The sequence below is a fragment of the Montipora foliosa genome, chromosome 1, assembly GCF_036669935.1.
Source record: "Montipora foliosa isolate CH-2021 chromosome 1, ASM3666993v2, whole genome shotgun sequence".
NCBI classification, from domain to species: domain Eukaryota; kingdom Metazoa; phylum Cnidaria; class Anthozoa; order Scleractinia; family Acroporidae; genus Montipora; species Montipora foliosa.
In genome coordinates, this window is record NC_090869.1 from 22659804 (window position 1) to 22672303 (window position 12500).

Sequence of the window (12500 nt, forward strand, 5' to 3'; positions counted from 1 at the left end):
GCATTTTCTTTGGGTTTTATGACATTCCCTCACCACGAGGTTATCACCATAATTATCTTTGAAGGAAAGCACTAGGAGGAGCGTAGATACTATCTCGGAAAATCTTCTACCCTTGATGACGGACAATACACAATTATAGGTTTAAAAACCGACAAAACAAATCTTGCCTTTCTTAAAGTTAAAAGATATCGATCTATCCGGAGCAGGCTTTGGCAGGGAAATGGGCGTTTCCAAGTCGGCAGGTTCGCAGTCCAGAAATCTGTAAGCTATAAACAGGTTTTGAACACTTGGATCATTCAGGAACGGCGCTTCAGAAAATAGAGTCAGGCTTGTGACCTGAACCACCACGGTAGAAGCACGCTACGGAAACAAAACACAAAGGGGAATCAGTGTTTGTTGATTGAATATGTGCAGAAAAGCGTGGTGATAAAATGCTAATGTTCGAAACAAGTGTGCGACTGCATTGTAAAAAAAAAAAAGGCTTCTTCAAACTCAGATACATATTTCCTGTAACTTTTGGACATCTCCAATTTACTAGCGCTTTGTAAGGCATGAGAAAGCCCTGCCCCCCATCTGCATAATTATTAAGTCACTTGAAGAGTTCATCCGTTACGCAGGGTTGGCACCAAGTTGGTAAGGCATTGCACGTGAGAGGTAGTCGGTTTAAACCCAGTTGAGAAGAACACTCCGGATCTTAAACTAACTGAGGGAAAGGTTCTGAGGTCGTAATTTCGTGTCCAAACGTTTAGAGTTGTAAGCTTTCTCGGATAAGGCTATAAACCGTAGGACCAGTCACGCAACCATTATTTGTTAACTTTTCGGGAAGTTAAAGAAGCCACACACTACATTCACAAAGAGTTCTATTGATGTTGACTGAGATTCAGTAAAGGGGTTCTCTGTACTCAGACCTCCACTTGTGCCCCACACTCATAATCTTATTTGAGTCCTAGGGCCCGTTTCTCGAACGTCCCGAAACGTTACGGGCCATTTTCGGGTGTCACAATTCCCTTTGGACCTCAAGAACGCAGAAGATTTAAGTCGTCAAACCTCACAGTCAGTTTGCTTTTTGTTGCCTTGAAAACATGTTTAAAAATCGGCCTGAAATAGCGGTTGGGAGGTACACAAATGGCTTTTCGGGACTTTCGAGAAACGGGACCCTGGGACCCATTTCTCGAACAAGTCCCGATAACTTTTCGGGCCCGAAAAGCAATTGTGAAACTCACTGTCATCCGCCTACTTCAAAAAGCTGGTCTTTTAGTGTGTTTTTAAGACGACTAAAAGCAAAATAACTGAAAATTGATAAGATAAGATACAGAGGGAATGGTGACACCCAAAAAGTTTCGCGGCTTTCGAGAAAGGGGTTCCTGGAGGAAGGTGCTGCACTTTAATTTAGTTTTTAATCGAATACAATCGTTTTACTGTTCGCACCCAGTCCCATATTCGTTTACCTTTAAGGCAGATTTTGACCGGGATGGACTCGGTGTCACTACAACTTGTTCGCTCTCACTGGTTTCTGCTCCACTTTCTGCTCTTTCGTCTCCTTTCTGATCTTCTTTGTCGTCACTTTGCTCCTCCTCGTCTTCATCCTCACCCAACTCTTCCTCCACTTCATCTATTTCTTCATCCACCTCATCAAGCTCTTCCTTGGATTCTGCAGTTGGTAGCGGGATGTCTACTTCATCCTCAAGTGTGGAGTCGAAGTCTAAAACAAACAAAACCATTTTCAACCGCTTTGAATTAAGAAATGTGAAGGTAAAGAACACCTGATAGACTGGGATTTCACAGCCTGTAACCACCATAAATGTTCCAGAGACTTCACAGACAGCTAATTTTAATTGACTTTCCGTAATTCAGACTCGCGCAGGAGCACTTCTCGACAATTTTAGAAGCCTTACTTCAATAATCACAGCCCAGGCCGTCTTCGAGAGTGTTAGGAGTGGGTTTTTTAAAATTAGGACCCGAGGAAGTAATCTTTACGCGCAAAAATCGAGAAGGTGTCTGAAACTACCGCGAACTACTAGTAGCGGTTTTCCGCACTGAGTACAAGTATGGAGTCATCGGAATGTGATATTCGTAACCATACTCAGGGCAGCAGTGGTGGTCAGTCTGTTACTCCAATCTAAAGGTGGCTCTTACTTGAAATACGAAAATGCCTGAACCTCAATCCTACATTCGTCGTCTTTCTTTTCTATCGTTCTCAACTGACGGATAAAGCAGTAAAAAGAAATTTAAAATATGCTAGCCTTCATTCGACGCTGGTTCCTCAAACATGGTATCTTCACTAACAGCTGCGGCTTCAGTTGTGCGCCTCATTTCTTCAGCAACTAGATCCTCGTCATTCTGCGATAACATTAAAAAGCGCAAAAGACAGTGCTGTCTCGCTTCATAAAATCTATACCTTTGAGATTATCAAAGTCGTTTCCATTCTTTTCAATGATGTCACGCCCTTCATAGCTTCATTGTAATAGGATTTACGTTACGAACAGTGTACTCTTTTATTCATGTTGATCACGATCATCACTACGACTACACCGTTACGACAAATTAAGTAGCTCTCTATTGGGATAAATCATTTTACGTTGGTTGTTGTCTTGGCGCTTATTTTTCGTGTTGTTGGATTGACAAAAAGGGTGGTTTGAATTTACTTACGTGATCAACTTTTTCAAAGGGAAACCCGTTTGTTAGTTTGGGACAAAATTAATTATAACAGCATGGTAACTAAGCCCCGTAGTTTTCACAGGCTACTTAAATTTGGGCATGCTGGCTTTAATTGCCGACTACCCTGTGTAAGTCAACGTGTAAGTCTTGTAACGACAACTCTCAGTTTCAACTGATACGTCAGTCTGTTCAATCGTGGGGTAACATGAGCCAGTTGAGGTGGAAAGAGGTGATCCCGATAGACCACGAGATACGAGTACCCCTAGCTTTCACCTTACCGGTTCATCCTCCGAGGACTCCACAATTTCTCTAACGGATCTCTTCTTGATCTCTGGCTCCTGCACGTCCACAGCTTCAATCATTTCATCAACAGACATTTCTTCCACGGGTTTTTCATGGACAATCTTACGCGTGCGCACTGCAGGCTTGGGTCTTTCGACTTTCGCCTCTCCAGACTTGCCTATTGCCAATGACTCAACTGGCTTCAGTCTGAAGAATCAACGATCAATACAAGCAAAGAGCATCAAATTTTTCACGAAAAAGAAAATACCCTACACAGAACTTGGGGATCTTGTTATATGGTGCCCTGGTCATTGTCTTGTCTTGAATACCAGCATGGCTAAGGCATTGTCATATCAATGGACTCTCAATCTACAAAGACGTACTACATATAACAAGATATACAGGGAGCCCTTGTAATCTCATATTCTCTTTTGACTCCAAATATACAGCATCATACAAAACTGTAGATGAACATGACTAACTAATTATTTGCGCTTTCAAATGATCACCCAAGATTTTTTTAGCACTTTTTCCTCTTCTTTTTTTCTGATTTAAAAAAAAAAAAAGACCCGTCATAAAAAGAAAAACCCCATTCGAATTCACCGATTATCCAAAAGCCCATTAGGTTTCTCTTGGTTTCCTCGCTATTAATGAGCTTTCTATTTTCTGTAACAATGTTTGCCGCAAGATAAAACAAAACAAAAAAATTGAAAACGCCGGCCAAGACTCATAACCAAATAGAACGCGAACTTGTTTACGGAGAAGGAAATTTTAAAGGATTACTTTTCAGTCTCCTCTTGTCCGGGCTTGCTCCTCTCTATTACGTCCCCTGTTTTTCGCCTTATCTGGGCCAGTTCAGTTGGTTCGACTCTCCTGGGCACCTTCTCTTCTGGCTGATCACGTTTGGGTGTAGACCACCCCAAAGGCGAGGATGGTTTTTCTCTCTCCTGTGGGATCGGTTTGGACTCTGGTTCACTATCAGAGCTGAACGGCAACTCCTTATCATCAGGAACTTTCATGACTCTCTGGAAACCGGAACACTGGATATATGATTTGTTCACCTATTTTGATGCTTATCTTACTACTTTGCCTAGTTTCATTTGTATAATCTACTTTAATCTATGACTATAGTATCAAATTTTATAACTGCTGTTCAGCACGTTGAACTTCATGGGACACGTCGCGGGGACAAAATAACCCCCAAATTGGTGTTGCACAGTTATAAAAGTATCAGTTCACACGAGGGAACATTTCGTTGCAACATATCCCTGAAACATGTACCCGCAACATTTTCATGCGTGCGCAAATGTTGTGATTTTGTCCCTGCTACATTTCCCCACTACACGACCCTAATGCACGTCGCCTCAGTGTATACTAAACACCTTTTGTCGCTGCAACATGTCGCTGCACCATGACCCCTCGGGTCTGCCCACCTTAATTTAGCTTCATTTAAAGATTATTAAAGAGCAATGCTTAAGAACTAACTTTAATAATTGTTGAGAGCAAATCCGCAGCCGCTAAGAGTATTGACATTGGCAAATTGCAAGACGAAATGAGCCACGCATAACGCACAGCCAAAACGGAGGCAATGTAGTCCAATTGTTAGGGCACTTGCCTTGAGATCCGGGGATCCCGGATTCAAGACACGTTCTGGCGACTGGTTGACTTTGTTCCTGGTAGTCCCGGGTTCAACTTCTCAGGTGCACTTGTAAATACCCAACTAGCTTGCCTCCGGCCAGTTGGGATTCTTTACTGTTCTTGTTGAATGTTCTGTTCTGTCGTGATTGTGTTCAATCGCCCTGAAAAGCCCCCATGAGCAGTGGTCAATTTAGGAGGCTCGAACCGGTTTCAACGCCTCCAAGTGATGCTCTTATTGGAAGGATCGGAACCACAACGTTGTATCATGTATTCGCTATATTGTGGTATCAAATGAAACACGAATTATTGCTGAACAAGCTACAGTCATTATTGTGACGTAATATGTCACCGTGGCAACGGGTAAGCCCTGTAAAAACACCCTTTATTTTGTCTTTACATGTAGTTGTTTATATCTCAAAAACGAACTCGGTGACCCCCATTTTTTTTATTTCTGAGAAGTAATTAGAAGGACATGATGAAACTTCCTGCAAAGTTTAAAAAAATTCTGTCCAGTTGATTCAGAGCCACTTTATTGTTGTGCTTTTTATACGTAGCTCTGAATCCTCTTGACAGAATTTTTTTTAACTTTCCCGAAAGTTCCATCGTGGCCTTCTAATCACTTTTCAGCGATACAAAAGGGAGGTCACCGAGTTCGTTTTTCAGATATCTGCAACTAAATCCAAAATATAGGGTGTTTTTGCTGGGCTTTGCCGTTACCAAGGTAACTTATTAGATCACAATAATGATCACATCTTGTTTGGAAATAATCGATGTTTCATATGGTACCATAACATTGCTGTTACGTGATACAGTGTTGTAGCGTTATTCCATCTAAACAGAGTCTTCTAAGTATTGAAACCCTTTCGAGCCTCTGTAAGTATGTATGTTTGTGCAGCCGGCGCTCAGCTAGCCTGCAGAACAGGCGTGATTTTTTTGCGTAAACAGAGGCGAAAGCGAGGCGAACGCGAGGCGAGCGCGAAGTGCGAGTGGCGCGCGAGGGGAGGAGCGCTAAAATCGCTCCTCCCCTCGCGCGCCACTCGCGCTTCGCGCTCGCCTCGCGTTCGCCTCGCTTTCGCCTCTGTTTATGCAAAAAATCACGCCTGTTCTGCAGGCTAGCGCTCAGCCCCATTTGCATGTAATAGGTTCAACTATACCTAATGGATGCCAGATTTTCAACCCAATCATGGAGGGAAACGATGCAAAAGTAACAAACGCACACGCTCTTTCAAATAAAAGTGGTCGTAAAAATTTAGACTTAATGAATGTCCAAGATATACAAACCTGAGGCACCGTGCGTGGCTTGGCACTGGCTGGTAGGTAGGTGTATCTCCACTGCAAATCAACATCAATCGTCCCATTGACATCTCCGGAGGCCTGATGATTTTTGACAAAGAGAATCACTTCAGTGTAAAGTATAAGTAATCTTATTACGTAATTGATGCACTTCACCCATAAGGCACAAACAGAAGGATAGCAGTGGGAAATCTTGAATAAATTGCAAACCTTACATGGCTAACGCCAAAAAGAACGATTGTAAGCATTTTTTCTCAAACGTAATCAGTGCTTTAATTTCAACGAACCCATTTACGACCCAAAAACGGTTATTAGACTTTAAGCCTAACAGTTTCTAAAATCCCACTTGCTCAAAGGACGGAGAATTAAATTTATTTGGTCAGATGAAGGGGGAAGAGAGGACAACCCCACACATGCTCTTTTCCCACGCTGTACAGACCCCAAGGGGATTAGGCAGCAGCCAATCCTACGATGGGAATGTGTTTTCTGAGCGTGGGCTATCCACGCGGAACAAATTCCGACCATATGATTTGCTGTTGCCTAATCCCCTTGGGATCTGTACAGCGTGGGAGTCGATCTAAAAATACCTTGAGACATATTACCTATGGAAAAGAGCATGTATGGGGGATGGTATCTCTTCTCCCTTTATTTTCTCTTGACGTTGATTATTCCACACTTTCGAAATATAAAAAAGAATTCCGTTTTAACAAGCACTACTACGCAGTAGTGTCGCTTCAATCTTTCATAGAAACTCGGAAAAGATCGAAGCGTCTCAGTTATAGCAGGATTCACTCGCACATATGAGCACATATGAAGACGCCCACAATCTTCTCAACCATAATATCCAGAAATGTACGAAGTCATCACAACTCATCGCATATGTGGTACTTGGGGTAAGTAACCTATCTACTGGATTAAGTTATCACGGCCTTGTACAATTGAAGTAAAAATTGTGAATCTATGCCAGTTGCTACGTAAATCGTGTACTTAAAGATGTACTAACCTTCCTCATTTCAAATGTACCCTTAATAGGTTTGTCATTGGCCAGAGTTATAAGCGGAACTTTAGCGAGTCCAAGGTAAGCCGCAGGTTCGGGGTCAGCATCGTCAAACACAAAAATTTCCAGCGCCTGAGAACATGAACAATTAGAATGGAAACAAAAGGAAGGAAGGAAACCGTTGGCGCACATCGTTGCCGCTGTTAGGTCATAGAGTGCGTGGCGTAAAATGAAAAGAGAAAATTTGGTCGGCACACATTGAGGGGCTAACCACTTTTAGAGTAACCAAAAGACAAATAATTAAAGTATTGGAAGTATTTGAGAAATTGCTAAATGATTTCTTATTCTAGTTGTTTGATAATAGGTGAGGGGGAAACGGCAAAAAAAAAAAAAAAAAAAAAAAAAAAAAAAAATTCTAAGGGAGTATTGTCACTGGAGACACTCTGTGGCTCAATGGTTGAGAAGGCGACACTGGTGTTATCGAGGTCGTAGGTTTGATTGCTGCATTTGAGATTTGGCTTTTTTTAGTTACCTTCGCTCGTTGCCAAGAATAGAAAAGCATCGTTTTCACAGGTGCATTACAGCATCGCTACTATCATTAGTTGCACTGATAATTTCTAATTAGAGGACACTCAGAAAAAAATGCACTGTTACTTCATCGAGACCATGTACTGTCTTTTGTTGTTTCGGGTTGCAAGGATAGAAATGGATAGCAGTATATGTTTTTTTGTAGAATGCCAACAGTGTATTTTTATCATAGAAAAAGCAAACGTTCCAATTCACTCCATTCACCTTAAGAGTATATAACTGTCCTGACATTTAATATTACTGCTATCTGTTGCTTCGCATTGAAAGGATAGAAATGGATCGAAACTTGAAAAATAAAAGGGAATTTTTGAAGATCTTTCACCTCGTTATGAAGAAGGTGCCAAATACACCAAGCAATGCCAAGCACTAACACGCGGTAAATAGGTTTAAGTATATTTCAAAAAAATTACAGTTGAAAGGAATTAAGTTCCTTACCGCTGCTCTTAAGTAGGTGTCAAGCTCAGTTGTCATAGGAACAGGAAATGTCTTGACGTCATTAAACTGAGGTGTGTTGGTGTTCTGAACGATGTCTGTGTCGTGATCAGCAAAGTCGAAGAAACGATAAACCGCGTAAGGACTGGGCTGTATCCCTACAAATGGTGAACAAAATGGAATTTGATCCTACTGTACAGAAAGAAATGCCTTCCTACTCCTGTGCTCGCATGGTTAGATACATAAGATGCCGATAATTTTGCATCAGGTAATGCAGAGACCTTTCCATGGAACTGTTCTGTTCACTGGATAAGGATTTGTGAAGCAGGTAAAGTTATCTTGGCTTTTAACGACTAGAACCCAGTCTACTATTTTGAAGTATGCGCCCATATAAACCCATTTCCGAGTTGCTGTTTATCTCCTTTTCAAAACGAGTATTCATACGAAACAATTTAAATCAAAATGGGTTAATATGTATTTTAGTGCTAATCAAACTCATTTGAAATGGTCACGGTTTCGCACAAAACCCTTTTGGAAACATAAGCAAACAGCAATCCGCAAATGACCAGTCTGTTTATCCTGTTATGCATATGTTTACGGTAACGAATGCCTTTACCAAAAATAAAAAAAAATGTGCCAAAAGTAACTACTGGAAAAAGAAGGGGGACAAGACAGCGCTAGAGGGGGTATACACTACCGTGAACAACTAACATAACTACATGTAAGAAGAGGGTAGTTTCTAAAGAAACTGTGGTGCTGCGTCGGTGGGGAAGTAGTATACAAAAATTTGGTTTTATCAACGGAGTTGATGATGTAAATTGGCCACCATACAGAGATTCTAAAAGCTGACGTTTCGAGCGTTAGCCCTTCGTCAGAGCGAATCGAGGAATTATGGGTTACGTGTGACCGATTCCGCGAACACCTTCGCGATATTGGGAAGAATGACAAAGATGCAGCTAAGCCAGTCGCTCGTCATTTTGATCTCCCTAACCACTCCAAAAAACACATGGCTATCTGCGGCCTTTCCCTACATCTAGGTACGACGGAAAGCCGCAAGAATCTGGAACAAAAATTCATCTTCCAAATCGGCACCCTTAATCCTCATGGTATTAACGAACGCTTTTCATTTAACTAATATATTCCTATTTTTCACGTTTGCCATGTTACCACCAATAGCGTAGCTCCTACTCTACTATATAAACTACCTAGTCGTCTACCTGTCTCGCCAATGTATAATTTATTGCATAACGTACAGGTTATGCAATAAATGACATTTGCGGAGGTACATGTGAAACGATCAGTGATCTTAACAGCTCGCTTAGGTCCCGATATCTTGCTAGTGTTAACAATGAAAAGACAAGTTTTGCATCGTGAGCACGCTTTTAGAATCTCTGTACGGTGGCCAATTTACATTATCAACTCCGTTGATAAAACCAAATTTTTGTATAACTACAAGTACCTCGTCTCCTAGGCATGACGCCGCTGCATCTGATCACATGTACTTCTAGTTCATTGACGTCAGAGGGTGGTTTCTCCGGAACGTGACCGGCATCCTCAAGGGCCTTGTATGCGCCAGAGTTCATGTAACCTAGCGCCTTAGTTCGCTCCTGAAATACAATCATAGGAAATCTTTGAAACAAAAATAAATTATTGCATGACACTCGCAATTAAAATTTCGACTTACTTGTTTCTTAAGCGTTTGATAACAAGAAATCTCCTCACCCTGTATAACCTGATTGCTTGATCCATGGGAACTCTTAGTCGAACCCAGTACTCCAGAGTTGCAAACTCCGCTCCTTGACATTCAGGGCTAGTGCCTAAATACCAATTTAAATAAAGGTCGTAAAAGAGTCTGCACCTTACAATATTAAACAATCCAGACCTAACTGGTTTTTATATTTCCTTGAGAAGATTACTGATTTTCAGTTACCCACTTGCTACGGAAAAACTAAGAACACATAAAACACACATTCCAATTATTTCGAGATCTCCTTAAGCCAAAATGAACTCTTCACGCTAGAAACTGCACTAAACGTTCTGCGAAACTCGTTTTCATTAGAAAAAAAAGGAAAAGAACTGAAAACGAAACAACTAAATCAAGCACCGAGGAGTTACATTGTCTCGTGTGGGCTATTTTTCAGAAGCGACGCGATCCTAATTATAATAATTTTGAACTTCATTTAAGAGTCAACTGTGCTTAGCGCAAAGCAGTAATAGGCACTTTGTAAGACCTTGTCATGTGACTTGTCAATCATAAAAACATGGTCGTGGTATAAAATAGATGCCAGAAATGGAAAGAGCGTGATGAAATAGCCCATTTCCTGAATATTACTGAACACTTGAGTCTCCTTGTTTGTCCGGGCTATAATCTTTTAGTAAAGTGATTTCAAATAGCGCAATCTTGCAAAGAAATGTAACGTAATCATCACCCTGCACTCGGGGTCTGTTTCCAAATGCAGTTATATGTAGAGTGTATATACTACAACTTCTACAATCCAACTTTTTTTCTCCAAAAAAAAATGTCTTAATTCCGTGCACCTATTACGAGTAAATAAAACCATTAAGAAGAGGGGGTCACCGTGCTCGTTTCTTTGCAACACGACGACAAATGGACGGCAAAGGGGCACTTTCGGTTTCAAAATGATCACTTGCCGCGAAAGGACTGGGGCCTTAACCAAGAATAGTTATCATGATTGCGCATTAAAATTGTTCAACAGAAAAGCGGCCTTCGTTGTTTTTCTTCAGATGACCGGCGAGAAACGCCGTCATCTTCGAAGTCGCAAATGTTATGCGCAGTATGAGGCGCACAGTGCAAAACAAGGGAATCACCTTAGACCACAAAAAAGAAAATGTAACGGACACAGCACTTTTAAGGCTTTACACATTTCCACAGAACTCTATACGCATACACGGTTGCGGATTGAAAAACGATCCGCGTAAGGTACAGTGCCTTTTACAGCGCATAAAATGAGAAACAAAGAGAAATTATTTACTGGTGGGCATAAATTAAAAACAGCTACTCACCAAGATCGCTCGTATTTTCCTAACTATTCGATCTGCATAAAGCGTTTGGCACCCACCTATGAGCTTGGCAGTGCTGTGCACCCTCCCGTGAGGCTTTTCGAGCAAGTCTCGAAATCTCAGCTGACAAGCTGCCACTGTCTTGTAATCAGTACCAAAGGCGCGATGAATCTCTACTAACGAGGATTCCTGTCATTGAAAAAAAAAACAGCACTGAAATATTCAGGGAGAGGAAATACAAAACACTTTCATGAGTCAAAAGTCTTAAATACAAGGATTCATTCTTCCCTTCCGAAAGACTGATATTTGATGACCAACCAAATTTGACTTTTCGCCTATATTATTAAGGCCCAGTCATTCAGTCACTTCAAAATTTGAAAGAACTGTTCGCAACAAAAGTGTTTTCGCGCAGGGAGGTTGTATGAAAGCGCAAAAAGGTTCTGGAGGTTGGACAATAACTATTAAAAAACTCCACAAAAAATCAGTTTGTGGCGAAGTTAACGCCCTAATACTGAAAACTCACCTTTTGCAAGTAATGAAGAAAGAAGTCGTCAACTCTCACGATATACTGGGAAGTAAAATTAAATACAGGTCTGAAATAAAAGAAAATGTATACATTTAATTAAAAAACCATAGAGAAACTCACAAATCGCGAATGTCTTCATACGAGTTAAATTCATAATAATTTGAAATTGATCGCCTGAAACTAACGAAATGATCCAGATATTCAATGAGAAAAAGATCCCAAACAACAAAACAAAGGTTTGAAGTTTTAACATTTATTGACTTACAGTATTTATTTGCTGTCGTCTATTATAAAATAATTAGGATAGTACGCGCACTCTCATTGGTCAATAGGTGTGTTAGATGAGAGTATGGAACACGGCTATGACATCGAACGAGTTTTGATTGGCTATGAAAACACGGAAAACGTCCTCTATTGCTTAATTCTACCTAAATAGAGGAGGTTTACATCAAGAGGTTCTCAAAAGTGACGATAATAATGTGAAGCCGGGGAAAGCCCAATAGAAGCTCTTAGTCTATGAGCATTAGGGCCCCTTACATGTGCCAGCACACGGCAAAGTCTCTTTTTGACTTATGGCTGTTTCTGCTTAGGTGGCCTCATAAACCACAATCCTTTTTAGAGACATCAACGCCAAGCCGGCCACTTCTGCTGGAGAGAACAGGGCAGCCACAATACCGGGGACTCCATCCCCTACTCTTCTCAAATAGTGTGTGGGTCTTTAACGTCCCACAGGGAACTTATGACATTTGTGAGACAAGGCCTACGGTTTATAATCCTTATTCGAGATGACTTGAAAGTCTAACTGTCAGTTGCAGATGAAATTACATGGCAGCACTTTCTCCTCAGCTATTGTAAGATCCTAAGTGTTGATCCGGCCGAGGTTCGAACCCGCAACCTCCCGCATGGACATCCCGATGTTGTCATGCCAACTGACAGCCACCGGTGCGCGGTTCAGCTGGTGGAAAAGACATACAAACAAATCAGAGGATAGGCGTATGTAATAGTGTTCTTTTGTTAAGAGAGAAGCGTGGAGAAAAGTTTCTTGTCTACGGGAAAAGCATGGTG

The 12500-nt window shown here is 41.3% G+C and overlaps 1 protein-coding gene across 1 annotated transcript in view; it reads right to left on the reverse strand.

Annotated features, from left to right (window-relative positions):
• The window catches only part of LOC137993587 (protein fantom-like), a 71276-nt gene that overhangs the window by 7473 nt on the left and 51303 nt on the right, over positions 1 to 12500 (reverse strand). The window contains exons 35-37 of the mRNA XM_068839533.1: positions 2244 to 2340; positions 1449 to 1702; positions 168 to 360 (exon numbers count right to left, since the gene is read on the reverse strand). Coding sequence (XP_068695634.1) covers positions 168 to 360; positions 1449 to 1702; positions 2244 to 2340 — 544 coding nt within the window. The remainder of the gene's footprint in view (positions 1 to 167; positions 361 to 1448; positions 1703 to 2243; positions 2341 to 12500) is intronic.